General features: G+C 37.2%; 1 protein-coding gene across 1 annotated transcript in view; it reads left to right on the top strand.

Annotated features, from left to right (window-relative positions):
- Positions 1-14,994, top strand: part of nbas (NBAS subunit of NRZ tethering complex) — a 418,366-nt gene that overhangs the window by 288,958 nt on the left and 114,414 nt on the right. The window contains exon 48 of the mRNA XM_039748931.1: positions 14,760-14,955. Coding sequence (XP_039604865.1) covers positions 14,760-14,955 — 196 coding nt within the window. The remainder of the gene's footprint in view (positions 1-14,759; positions 14,956-14,994) is intronic.

The raw sequence follows: 14,994 nt of genomic DNA, 5'->3' as shown, positions 1-14,994 counted from the left end.
GAAAAGAAAATTGCACAAAGAAACATGCTTCTTCTATCTTGATTGCAGCATCAGGCTGTGCGTTGGTGACTTGTCTCAAAACATCACACAGTTGACATGTACTAAATTTGCATCACTACAGCAGTGGGCACTAGACATACAGTATCTTTTCTACTGTATGTTGGTATTTTAGCATTTACATGTTTATATTACATGTAATAACATTTTATCTTTTAAAAAAAAAATCAGCTCTTTGGCACCTTTTTCCTGAGGTAAATATAATTCTACGAAGTTTAAATTGTAGTATATTCCCAAAATGGCAGCATGTTTTTTGAAAAAAAAACTGTCTTACAACACATTGTTATTTTACTATATATCTCTGACTACAGATGGTAATACATTTCTGTGTAGTTATGTAAAATGTAAAAAGTCCTCATCCAGTTGAAAAATGTTTTAAAAAATTTGTGAAGATTTTTGGGCTGCCTAAATTATGGTAACGCATGAAAAGCTTGAACTCTTCATTTCAACCACATTATAAGACTTTATGCTGTCTCTGTACGGAATACAAAACGGCATGACTCAAAGAAAAGGTTTAAAGCAGGAAGAACAAGTATAGCTCACAAAGCTCAATGTAGTCAACCATCAGTATTGTGCACACATCAACATACTGAATTCCTTCAGACCACATTACGCTGTCTGGTTGATGTACATTTTGATATCAGCTATGGATGTGCACGTGCCAAAGTGCATAAAGAGTTGGGATACCATAAAGTTTACGCAAGATTTGTACCCAAATAGCTCACTGAGCCACACAAACCAACATCCTTCAGTGAATTGCAGCAGGTTTCACTCCCTCTACCCAAAGAGTATTTCAACGATGGTGCAGTCTTGTAGAGGAGGGTCAGTGTTCTTTTGACCTTGGCTTCAACTAGACTAAGAGCAGAGTGCTGTGCTCTATATGTTCCAACTACCCATACGCCATTGCAAACGTTGTTGTATTGTGTTAGTTTCTATCCATTTTGGTTACTGCATAATTATAAAATTTTCTTAAATTTTTATTTACCCTCATATAAATAGGAGAACAGAAGAAATGCTGGATGATCATTTTAGTTCATCTCATTTAGAAGGGATATTGATTGATTGAATTTTTGTTTTGGTCTTTGTTTACCACCCGCAGTAATTTTGAAAGTTTAATTAGTCAGTCATTTTCCAACCCACTATATCCAAACACAGGGTCACGGGGGGTCTGCTGGAGTCAATCCCAGCCAAAACAGGGTGCAAGTCAGGAACAAATCACGGCAGGGCACCAGCCCACCGCAGGAAAGTTTAATTAGCAATGCAAAAATCCACTGAAACATATTTAAGATTCATTCCCCTGTAGCTGTAAGTTGTTTTCTTTTTGCACCAGTTCCATCACTATTTTCCCTTGATTTATCTTGTTTTGCATTAATTTAGTAATTATACTTCTATTACTGCCTACCTTGTAATCTAGTGTATAACATTATTATAATAGTATTTGCTTAGTAATGCACTTTTGAGATGGTGCCTGTTGTGCAAAGCAGTGTGTAGAACTTGCTGTAAGCAATTTTCAACAGTGGTGATGCAGCATGAAAAAAACATGAATTTATTATCTTTAATATTCATATTACTACATTACTACATTACATATATATTTAAAAAAAAAAACAACTAGCACCCAACCAGCAAACAAAAAAAAGCAGCACAATATGAAGTGGGTGACAATTTATTCAGACACCTGGTAGGTAAGAGCAGTTAACAGTAAAAAAAAAAAAAGTACCAAGTATTGGTATTGCTGAAATGAGCAGTTTGATTCTGCAGTCAGTTTAGTATACTAGTCCCTCAACTTCTCTTCTCACCATACATCAGTCTTAGACTAGCTTTAATAAAACAATTCCAACACTGTACTCTGTTATAGACAGTCAATTCGCTGCTGGGGCACACAGCTTTTACAGTGCTACTGGTGGAAGATAAAAAAAAATTGCACATGCGTCTTTGCAACAATCACTGAAAATGCAAGTTAGCAGGACCCAGAAATGACTCCTAAAAATAAATATCTAAAGAAAAATAACAGTTGCAAAACAGTGTTTTTGAACAGTATATGGAACATACAGAAAGGACAAGGATTGTGCATTAAGGTACACATCAAGCCAGTTACAACTGACTGATATCTACAAGGCTGAGGTGCACATGGCCCTTCAGGATGTATTCTTCTTCTTCTTTTTATCCCTATCTGACATTGGGTTTGGATCGGCTTCTAAGCCCATATGTTGTCAGATTTTGTTCATAACACATTTCTATGCAGGACGGTCCGTGGCCATGTTATTGGCCTCTTCAATGTTAAGTCTACAGTTTTTCACGTCTTCTTTGACCTGCTTAATCCAGGTTTTCATTGGTTCTCATCATTGGATTTTCCACTGGGCAGGTCAATTTCACCAGAGGAGATTGTAGACTAGTCGATTGTGGTTCATTCAGCATATATGGCTAAACCAACACAGTTGTTGCGTCTGATCTGCTTGCTGATGGTCGCTATTTCTCGCACCAATTTCAAATAACTTCATTTCGGATATGATCACATAGAGAGACACATAGTAAATCTGGTGAAGACAACGCATTTGGAAGACCTCGAGCTTCTGTAAATCTGATTTGAATAGGATCCAGGTCTCTGATCCATACAGGAGGATTAACAGAATCAGAGTCCGGAATAGGCAAACTTTGGTCTTGGTCAAGATGTTGGTTCACTTCCACAGACACCACTTCAGGGAAGTAAATGCAGCAGCTGCTTGGCATTTTTTCCTGCTTTTCCTGCACCAACAACCCCAAGTATTTGAATTCTCAATCTGGATGCCATCGAGTTGAACAATGGCTGGTCATCCATCATTTGTCAGTGCTTTCGTCTTGTCCATGTTGATTATGAGCATGTACGACTAAGTATTGTGAGCAGTGTTATAGAGGATATCTGTGGCCTCAGTATCCTTATCAGCCAATATTACGATGTCATCGGCAAACATGAGTTCTGTTAGAAAGAAAGGGAATTAGGATGTATTAAAGACACCTGATAATGAATACATTTGTGTAGACTGTATAGAGATTTTAATGGAGTAAGAATGCTGTTTAAGTAAAAACTGTTCAGATGCTTGGATGACTTTTACACCAGTGTTCCTTTTAAATAATTATGTGCACATTTGGCCTAAGTACACAAATGGGTAAATGAGACATTCAAGTTGATAGTTGCAGCCTATTTCCTTCTCTTGACAGCAGGCAAACTAAATATTTGGAAACAATCATTGATTACTAACTAAACTTTGATCTCAACACAGCACTTACTGTATCTGTAAAAAGGAGCAGTCACAACATTTTTTTCTTAGGAAACTCGAGAAACTGTTTTATAGTGGGCAAAACAATGATGAAACTTTTTTTTTTATAAATCCTTTGTTCAATCCATTGTTACATCAGCAATAATGATATAAATCATCTTATTGGTTCACAATAGACCTCTGTCACTGAAATGTATTATAAACAAGCTAGAAAGAAAGCCCGCTCAGCCATCCTTTTTGCTCTAAATTCCACCTGTTGCCATCAGGCTGCAGATTTAGGTTTCCTAAGGTAAAGAGCAACAAGTTTAAGTCTTTTTTCCTAGATTTTTTTTTTTTTTGAAGTTTTATTAATTTTATTGCAATCATTCCATACAAATCAATCAATTTTTACAAAAAGTGAAATTGAGTTAAGAACAAGTCGACCCCCACCCGAGAGAGAGAGCAAGACAAATGGCGTAAAATTTAAGGCTTGTAAACATACCTAAATTAATAAGTTTGATAAGCCAATAGAGATGAATGCAGAAGACAAAGAAATACAGAAATAATTGCTTCCTCTGTGCTTTAAGAACTTATTTTAAAATATTACTGATTAGATCCTGCCATGTTTTGAAAAAAGTCTGTACAGATCCTCTAACTGAGTATTTGATTTTTCCAATTTCAAATAGTATAAAACATCGGTTTCCCACTGACTTAAAGAGGAGAGTTTGGGTTCTTCCAGTTTATCAGAATAAGTCTGCGTGCCAAAAGTGTAGTGAATGCAATCACAGTTTGTTTGTCTTTCTCCACTTTAAACCCATCTGGAAGAACCCCAAACACAGCTGTTAATGGGTTAGGAGGGATTGTGAGACCAAGGCTGTCTGAAAGGTAATTAAAAATTTTTGTCCAGAATAATGTTAATTTGGTGCAGGCCCAGAACATGTGACCCAGTGAGGCTGGGACTTGATTGCAGCGTTCGCAGGTTGGATCATGCCCTGGAAACATTTTGGAGAGTTTTAGTCGAGACAGATGTGCTCGATATATAATTTTGAGTTGTATAATTGTATGCTTTGCATATGGAGCTCAAGTGAATTCTCTGCATTGCTACTTTCCACTCCTTTTCTGATATATTAATTGAGAGATCTTTTTCCCAGTGTCCTCTTGGATCTTTGAAAGGGAGGGATTGTAAAATGATTTTATATATTGTAGAGATGGTGTCTGAGTCCTTGAAATTAAGCAATATTTTATCCAGCATGGATGAGGGTGCAAGATGAGGAAAATCTGGAAGGTTCTGTTTAACAAAGTTCCTGATTTGAAGATAGTGAAAGAAATGTGTAGCTGGAATGTTAAATTTGGAATGTAATTGTTCATAGGATGCAAAGACGTTGTCTATATAAAGATCTCTAAGCAAGTTAATTCCAAATTTTTCCAGATATTAAAACTGCATATGTTTGTGAAGGTTGAAAGAGGTGGTTCTCTTGCAGAGGTGCCACAGATAAAAGCTTCTCCGTCTTAAAATGCTTTCTACATTGGTTCCATATTCTAAGTGAGTGAGCACAATTGGGTTATTAGTATATTGCCGATAACTTGTGTTTATTGGGCACAGAGCAGGGAATACAAAGAAGTACTGCAGGATTTTACTTCTATTGTGGACCAAGCCTGTGTATGTTCTTCTATTTGTGTCCAGGTTCTTATAGCTGTATATTTGCTGCCCAGTAATAAAACTGGAAGTTAGGTAGAGCCATGCCGCCTTTTGTCTTTGTAGGGTCGCTCTTTGGATGTGGATGTTTTGAATTCCAAATAAATGAGGTTATTGTTGAATCTAATTGCTTAAAAATGATTTATTAATGTATATTGGAATGTTTTGAAATAAAAAAAGGAGCTTAGGAAGAATATTCATCTTAACAGTGTTAATTCTTCCAGCTAGTGTGAGATGAAGGGTTGACCATCTATGCAAGTCTTGTTTAATTTTTTCCATGCAGGCGAAATTTTGTTGATAAAGAGCTTTATGTTTACTTGTGATGTTTACCCTAGGTATTTAAACTGTTCTGCAATGATAAAAGGTAGGGTGTCTAATCTAATATTATATGCTTGAGAATTCACTGGAAAGAGTACACTTTTATTCAGATTAATTCTGAGACCAGAGATCTTTTGAAATTCTGTGAGTGCTGTTAAGACTGCAGGCACAGAATTTTCTGGGTCTGATATATACAGTACCATATCATCTGCATATAATGAAATTTTCTGTTCCAGTCCTTCTCTGATAATCCCCTTTATCTGATCAGTATTTCGACAATGTATTGCCAGTGGTTCAATGGCAATTGCAAACAGTAGTGGTGACAAGGGCATCCTTGTCTAGTACCACGTTCTAGTTTAAAGTAGTCTGAGCAAATGTTGTTGATACAAACTGAAGCTTCTGGGTTAGTATACAGTAATTTAATCCATGCACAAATGTTGGGCCAAACCCAAATTTCTCCAATGTAGTAAAAGGTATTTCCATTCAATCATGTCAAATGCTTTTCTGCATCCAATGATAATAATATTTCTGGGGTGTTTGATTTAGTTGGTGAGTATATTACATTAAACAGGCGTCGAAGATTTGAAGATAAGTGTCGGCCCCTAATAAATCCAGTTTGGTCTTGTGATATTACGAGGGAGCACTTTCTCCATCCTTCTAGCTATGATTTTAGAGAGTATTTTAACGTCATTATTCAGAAGTGAAATTGGTCTGTATGATGCACATTGTAATAAGTCCTTATTTTGTTTTGGAAAACAGTGATTAGTGCTTGGCGAAAGGTTTGAGGAAGAGTTTGGTTATCTCTGGCTTCTGTAAATGTTGCTAATAGGAGGGGAGCTAGCTGAGCAGAGAATTTCTTGTAAAATTCTGCAGGGTAGCCATCAGGGCCTGCTGCTTTCCACCTTGAGTGACTTTATAGCATCTAGTAATTCTGATAAGCAGAGGTTTATCAAGTTCCTCTCACTAAAAGCGTCTATTTGTGGTATCTGTAATGTATCCAGAAATGCATTAGATTGTGTATTGTCTTCTTTAAACTCAGTAGTATATAGGGATTTATAGTAGTCTCTGAAAGTGTGCATTATATTTTTGTGTCGATGATTTTATCTCCGTTAGTGTTGTGATTACTGAGATTGCATTGCGCTTCTTGCTTGTGAATTTGTTGAGCTAAAAGCTTATTAGCTTTCTCTCCATGTTCATAGTAATGATGTCTGGATTTATAAATTAGTTGTTCAGTTTCTTTAGTTGTCAAGAGGTTTAATTCTGAATGTAGAGCCTGCCTTTTCCTATGTAGAGTCTTGCTTGGTAGTCTGGCATGTTCTTCTATCTCTGCTACTTTCTTGGTTTCTGATTTATTTCTGTGGGAAAGATATGAGATAATCTGTCCTCTTAAGAAGGCCTTAAGAGTTTCCCAGAGTATTCCTGCAGAAATCTCTGAGGATGTATTTGTCTCTAGAAGAATTTGATTTGTTTGGATATAAATTCTGTACAATTCTCGTCAGCTAATAGAAGCGGGTTGAGGCGCCATCTGCGATGTGAGTGTGTGGGGCTTAGTAATTTAGCTCCAAGATCAGAGGTGCATGGTCAGAAATAACAATAGCATCGTATTTGCAAGATTTAATCATAGGCAAGAAGTTATTATCTATAAAAATAAAATCAATCCTTGAGTAGCAATGATGTACTGGTGAGTAGAAAGAATATGTTCTTGAATTTGGGTTTAAAACCTCCAGGGTCTGATAAGTTGTGATCAGTTATAAACTTTGTAATTATCTTTGCAGTGTTAGATGTCGTTCCCCTGTGGAGAAGTCCTATCTAAAGTGGATTTAAAACACAATTAAAGTCCCCAGCCATTATAATTTTATGAGTGTTCAGATTGGGAATGGATGCAAATAAATTTTGTATAAATTCCTTATCATCAACATTAGGTGCATAAACATTTATCAAAATCATTTTACAGTTAGATAAGTCTCCCATGACCATCACATATCTCCCTTCAGGATCCAATACTACATCTGATGCTACAAATGGTACTGTTCTATGTATGAGAATTCCCACACCTCTAGTTTTCTTTGTAAAACTAGAATGGAACATTTGGCCAGTCCAGTCTTTTGCAGCGGAACTGATCCTTGCTTAGTAAGTGGGTCTCCTGTAAAAATACTATTTTAGCATTTAGACCTGTTAGGTGAGAGAGTACTTTCTTTCTCTTTAATTCGTGATTCAGGCCTTTAACATTCCAGCTCACAAGTTAACTGTCCCATCATGGAGACATTGATTCTGAGTTTTTGATGTCATTTTATAGTCTTAACTGGAAGTGAGACAGCTTGCCTTAATTTCCTATTTCCCCAAGAGTTGTTGCCATGCAGCTTATTATTACGTTGGTAGTTATAATTATAAAGATTAAAAGAATAGATTATATATAGATCTAGCCTGCTCTCTTAATCCCCCACCCTCCCTATTTGCCTCCCCAAGTGAGGCTAGAACCCACTTCACACAGTCCCAGTCCTCTGACATACCCAGAGACAGAGCACATCCAAAGCAAAACAAGCCCCATATAGCGGCGTTTTAGGGTTAAAAAAATAGAGATATCTATTACCAATATAGTCTAAATACTATATGCAAAAAAATCATTAACAAACTTGCACTTAAAATATATATAATCTTCAGCAATCTTAGTGTATTAAGATAATACACCGATAATAAACCCAGGAATGGTGTTAGAAAGTGGTCCAGAATAAGCATAATAATTCTTAATGCAATAATAGCAATAACAATAAACCAAACGTATGATTTTGAACAGTCTCGTTTAGGGTAGAGAGAAAATAATTAGATAAAAAAAGAAGAAAAAGTAATTAAGCACAAACGTCTATAACTGTAATTAAAACATAAACAGATAGCTAGTAATATAGTATATGAGAATATATAATGATAAAAACCTGTATTTTAAACAAATAGATCAGACAGTAGATTATTAATCCTTGCCATATCATTAACGGCCATGACTCACTATTATTTATCAGTATAGTCCCAGGATCAGCTTTTGTTAATTCCTTTTCTACTGCTTCCTTGCTAGCGAAGACATAGAATTGACCCTGCAATTCCACTTTCAGTTTGGCAGGATACAAGAGGCTGTATTTGATTTTGGCTTGCCGTAACCGCTGTTTAATGTTGTAGAAGGCTGCGCGTTTAGTAGCTCTTGCTGGAGAGAAATCAGGGAAGATACGAATGTAGTTATTTTCATATATAATCTCTTGCTTGTGTCTGAGGAGTGCCATCACCTCTAACTCAAATGATAATCTTTCAAAGCGAATAATAAAAGATCTAGGTCTAACGGTATTTGATCCGCTTACGCGATAAGCCGCTGCTATCTCAGAATCTGCTTTAAAGTCCTCTCCAATTATTTTAGAAAAAAGTTCAGCTGCGAATTTCACAGGGTTTGGGCTTTCTCGATTCTTAGGCAGACCTTCAATTCTGACATTATTCCTTCTGCTTCTATCTTCCAAAACAGCCAGTTTTTTGCATTCAGAGCTAACAGTTGCTGCTTTTTCTAAAGCACTGGAAGCTAAATTTTCGTCTGTTTCAATCCGAGTCGCGAATGTCTCCTTGACATCCTCCAGTTGATCAGCAAGCATGCTCAGTTTAACCAAGGTTTCCTGAATGTGCTCTTCAGTTTTACCCAGCATATCTTTAAAGACTTTATTATCCTGCTGCCGCATCTGTCGCAGCTCCTGTTGCAGCTCCTGTCTCAGCTTCTCATTTGCCTTTTCCCTTGCCTTCTCATTTGCCTTCTCGGTTTTCTTTATCTCTTGCATGAGCTCAGCGAACATCACCTTCAGTTCAGACAGATCAATTCTGCCTTCTTGCACTGTAGGTGAAGCGGCAGGCTCTATTGTAGCCAGTGTCCGCGATGTTCCCGGCTCGCGTGGAGTAATTGAAACCGCAGACTGCAAGGCCTTTTCCAGTTTCAGGTGATCTTCTCCAATCAGCGACCTATCGAGACCTGCTTTACTCACGCTCGTACATTCGCTCCCCATTTCGCTCTCAGCCGGCGACGATGTAGCGGACCGTGGTCCCGAAGAGTCTGGGCTTTCGCGCATCTGATGCAAGTCAGTCTCTGAAAGGCCGTATCTTGAACTAGGGCTTGCTGATCTTAGATTGGGTGCAGCTTTAGTTTTCAGTTCTTTCGGACCCCCTTTCGTGTTGGCCATGTTTATATATGCTTACATATACTGTAACAGTGTCCCTCAGGTTGGATAAATACAGGATAATAAGCAGATAATATGGAAAATAACACCGCTGCCAGCAGGACTCCACTTCGGACTTCCATCTCTCGCAACGGACGAGACCAAAATCTTTTCCTAGGTTTTTTAAGCATTTTAAATTCTGTTACTAGTAGGGATGCTGGTAAATGTTAAATTCTGTATTATTTTGTGTACTGTTGAAAGTAATTATTCTTCTTTGTATTGATCTTAAGTCTATGTTTATGCAATAACATTGGTTGTCAAATGTTGTGCCTTTGTTTATCTATTGGATCTCTATAACAGTGTCTTCTGTTGTTGTACTTTCCTGCTGCAAACAAATTTCCCTCTGGGATAATAAAGTCTACCTAAACCAGAACTTTTTTTTCCATAACTTACAAATAAAGATTGCTTCATACTTTACCGCCAGGTATCCATCCAAACCCCCAACCACACACACATACACACACACACACACACACACTGGTAGCTGCGCTATGCAAAGTAAGGGAAGAACAGACTAAATTCATTAGAAGAGTACTGTTCTGGCCAAGATTATTTTATTATCCAGAACTGAAGGATATCATTGCTGTTCAATTATATTTATTAATATAAATTACTACACTGATCTGTAGATCTCTATCAGGCAGTTTAGCAAAAAACTAAGGAAGAGTTTCAATATGGCAATTTAATTTTCCTATTTTTAAGAATACAGTAATCCCTCCTCGATCGCGGGGGTTGCGTTCCAGACCCCCCCGCGATAGGTGAAAATCATGAGTAGAAACCATATGTTTCTATGGTTATTTTTATATATTTTAAGCCCTTATAAACTCTCCCACACTGTTTATAAATATTCCCTTAGAGTTATACAGCATAATCCCTTTGTATTCTCTTAGATATTAGGTAAGATTCATTGAAATTATGTATATAAACACACTGTTTATATACAGTAAAACCTAAATATTATTTTAAAGATATTGAGTGTCTCCGATATCACGTTCCAGCCATTACGATAGACATGCCACCAGCAATAAATACGTACAATGCAACAAAAATAGTATACAGTAAATGTGTGTGTACAGTGATACTAAACGTACGTGCATGTACTAAGTACTGTAAGTAGAAAATTAATTATGGTTACTCACCAACAATGACACGATGACTTGTCCGATAGCAATGAGTTTTATTTTACTGCACAACAAAAGAGAGCGTTACAGCCCTTAAAGGAGCCACTTCAGGCGATTGTGTAGCACTGCCGTTGTTCTTCTTCTGGCAGTCTTCAATCCAAATCGCAAAAGCAGATTCCATCCAGACTACTGCCTTATTACATCCACTTACAACTCGTTTTGCACCCTGGTTAAAAGGACACTGCAGCCGTAGATCTTATATTCTTTTCCTACTTTTTAAATAAAAAGAATCGTAGCCTTCAACAAATCCAAAGCGTTTACCTTTTAAATCGTTAACATCTTCCATTTAGCGGCACGGCCCTGAAGCAGTAGCAGATCGTTTTGGAGCCATAATGAAGGGCTTGACTATGCACAAAGATAAACACAAAAGAGCACAACTCTTTACACAGAGAAACACGTTGATGCTGAATGAGCGAGACGAGACGTCCTGGTTAACACTGTATTCAGCACGCAGGAACTTAACTGCTTGCTCTGATTGGTTAGCTTCTCAGTCAGGAGAACTTAACTGCGTGCTCTGATTGGTTAGCTTCTCAGTCATCCGCCAATAGCGTCCTTTGTATGAAATCAACTGGGCAAACCAACTGAGGAAGCATGTACAGGAAGTAAAAAGACACATTGTCCACAGAACCCGCGAAGCAGCGAAAAATCCACGTTATATATTTAGTTATGCTTTCATGTAAAATCCGCGATAGAGCGAAACCGCGAAAGTCAAAGCACGATATAGCGAGGGATTACTGTATAACATATTTAGTAACATTCCATCATTAATTTTAGATTTTTCTACTAGTCATGCGTCCAAAATGAATGTCCCCTTCTGGTTCTAGCTTAGTTTTGTAATGCACTCTTTGAAGTTGTGTATAATATTATATATAGTATATTATATTTTATTATACTATAGTATTTTAGTATCCTCATTATTACAACCCCTGGGCGCGTCCAGGTGTCCGTGTGTGTGTGTCTTCTGGTGAAGTGTGCATTCGCGGGGCCACATGGCACGTATTCAGTCTCTTCCTGTGCACAGAGGGAGACACACACACAGGCGTGTGCGCGCGAGACAGACAGTCACACACACACACACACACACAGGCGTGCGCCAGACAGACAAAACGAATTAATTGTATTTACATACAATCCTATGGGGGAAATTACTTGGTTGTAAGCCGATTTGGTTGTGAACCAAGGTTCCACTGCATTACTGTCAGACAAAATTACAGGCATTTTACGGAAATACAAACCGGTATTACTGAGAGAGAAAATTAAAGGCACACAATACAGTGACGCATATTACAGTTACATACAAGGTCCCTTTCCAATTAATATACAGTAGACTGTTCCTAATGTTTATACACTATTGCTTAATGCCTAGTTATGTAATATTTGTTGCAGTAAATTGCTATTGGTAAAACTGCATTTAGGTACATTTAATTATGATAAAGTTGGTGGAATTTTAAAAAAATCATAAAATTAAATGTTTTACCAGGAACATGATGGGGATGTAGCACCTTATTGTTCCCATACGTCTTTATATTTCCATAATACAAAAATTCAGAGGGTTGTTTAAGTAAACTACTACTCCTGGTTGAGTAATTGTTCTCAAATTTCGTATCTGTTTGCTTTTTATCATTTTAAATATCTATACAAAATTTGAATCTCCTATCTGTAATTATAACCATAGTTTATTTGAAAATTCGCAAAAGTATTCAGTACCACTTCCAGTTGCACAATTTTTTTCAAATTTCATATCTACTTTTTTGATCATTTCAAATATCCACACAAAATTTGAATCATAAATGTTTGTTTGTAGCCATAGTTTATGAGTTAAATGAGTTGATTTGTTAAATCTCATCAACCTAGGTCAAAGCGTTTTTGAGTTATCATGTTTACACACCGACAGACATACAGTTAGGTCCATAAATATTTGGACAGAGACAACTTTTTTCTAATTTTGGTTCTGTACATTACCACAATGAATTTTATATGAAACAACTCAGATGCAGTTGAAGTTCAGACTTTCAGCTTTAATTCAGTGGGGTGAACAAAACAATTGCATAAAAATGTGAGGCAACTAAAGCATTTTTTTAACACAATCTCTTCATTTCATGGGCTCAAAAGTAATTGGACAATTGACTCAAAGGCTATTTCATGGGCAGGTGTGGGCAAGTCCGTCATTATGTCATTATCAATTAAGCAAATAAAAGGCCTGGAGTTGATTTGAGGTGTGGTGCTTGCATGTGGAAGATGTTGCTGTGAACAGACAACATGCAGTCAAAGGAGCTCTCCATGCAGGTAAAAGAAGCCTTAAGCTGCGAAAATAGAAAAAACCCATCTGAGAAATTGCTACAATATTACGAGTTTGGTACATCCTGAGAAAGAAACCAAGGACTGGTGAGCTCAGCAATGCAAAAAGACTTGGACATCCACGGAAGATAACAGTGGTGAATGATCGCAGAATTATTTCCATGGTGAAGAGAAACCCCTTTACAACAGCCAATCAAGCGAACAACACTCTCCAGGCGGTAGGCATATCGATATCCAAGTCTACCATAAAGAGAAGACTGCATGAAAGTAAATACAGAGGGTGCATTGCAAGGTGCAAGCCACTCATAGAGCCACTCAAGAATAGAAAGGCTAGATTGGTCTTTGCTAAAGAACATCTAAAAAAGCCAGCACAGTTCTGGAAAAACATTCTTTGGACAGATTAAACCAAGATCAACCTCTACCAGAATGATGGTAAAAAAAAAGGTATGGAGAAGGCGTGGAACAGCTTATTATCCAAAGCATACCACATCATCTGTAAAACAAGGTGGAGGCAGTGTGATGGCTTGGGCGTGCATGGCTGCCAGTGCCACTGGGACACTAGTGTTTATTGATGATGTGACACAGGACAGAAGCAGCCGAATAAATTCTGAGGTGTTCAGAGACATACTGTCTACTCAAATCCAGCTAAATGCAGTCAAATTGATTGGGTGGCGTTTCATGACCCAAAACATACAGCCAAAGCAACCCAGGAGTTTATTAAAGCAAAGAAGTGGAAAATTCTTGAATGGCCAAGTCAGTCACCTGGGTAATGGTATTTTTGGACACAGGAATGTCTAAAACGTCAAGATTCATCAAAATCTCAAGGTCAAACTTTTTCATGTTTCCTATACTTTCTCTACACTATGTAGAGAGACACACACACACACACACAGGCAACGCGAGAGAGAGAGACGCACACACCGGCAGTGGGAGAGAGAGAGCTGGACGCATAAGGTAGGAAGGCAGTTAAAGAATGCACTGGGATTGATTTTGTTTTCACTTCTGATTACAGTGATCGTTTTGTAGTGTGCATCGTTGCAATGTTACTTTTCTTGGTGGTTTATTAAATTATGGATTTTTTTTCAAATGTTCATTTTTTTCTCTATGCTTAAAACTCATTAAATAAAGTGTTTTTACCCAGCGGTTGGTAGCGCTATAGTGCGAACTATTGCAATGTTAGTTTTCTCTGTTGTTCAAGGTTTTCTCAGTGTTATTCAATGTTTTTACATTTAGTTTACTATTGCACTGTGCATTCTATGGTTTAATTAACTATATTTGTGCTTAAAAACTTAAAAATATATATATATTTACATACAGTTCGTATGGTCTGGAACGGATAAATTGTATTTACATACATTCCTATGGGGGAAATTGCTTCGGTTCACGACCAAGTCGGTTTACGACCAGAGTTTTGAAATGAGTTATGGTCGTGAACCGAGGTTCCACTGTATATGGTATATATGGACTCATTTCTTCATTGTAGTGGGCTGCTTCATTAGAGAAATGTGAACTTAATGAGACTTCTGTCATTAGTCCCTCTTAAAATAATGACATTTTTTGAAAGTACAACAATTGTACTTAGTCTTTTATATTTAGTTCTTATTACCAGTGGATATGAATACTTCTTATCATATTTTAAAAAACTGCCAATTTTTGCTGTTGTATTGCATATCTATATTAACGTTTTTGCTTCTTTTCACCAGCAGATAACTAATGTTACACCTTTTTTTTTTAGAGGCAATTTAGTTTCATCAGATGATATGTTAGATTGGTTACGACCCTTCTGTGGAAACACAGGATTTCCAGTGAGACCTCGTATTGCAGTCCTGCAGATATTGGAACAGGCATTTCAACTCAGCAATGAGGATTGCAAATTGTTGATCTTCTTCAGAACTGAGACTGTCCTGAAATCTTGCTGGTCTGATAAGCAGGTAATATATTAAAATATATGCATATATTGAATGTAGACA

Source organism: Polypterus senegalus, chromosome 3 (assembly GCF_016835505.1).
Source record: "Polypterus senegalus isolate Bchr_013 chromosome 3, ASM1683550v1, whole genome shotgun sequence".
Taxonomy (NCBI): Eukaryota; Metazoa; Chordata; class Cladistia; order Polypteriformes; family Polypteridae; genus Polypterus; species Polypterus senegalus.
Note: the sequence above shows the minus strand (reverse complement) of the source record. Positions and strands in the feature narration are given on the sequence as shown.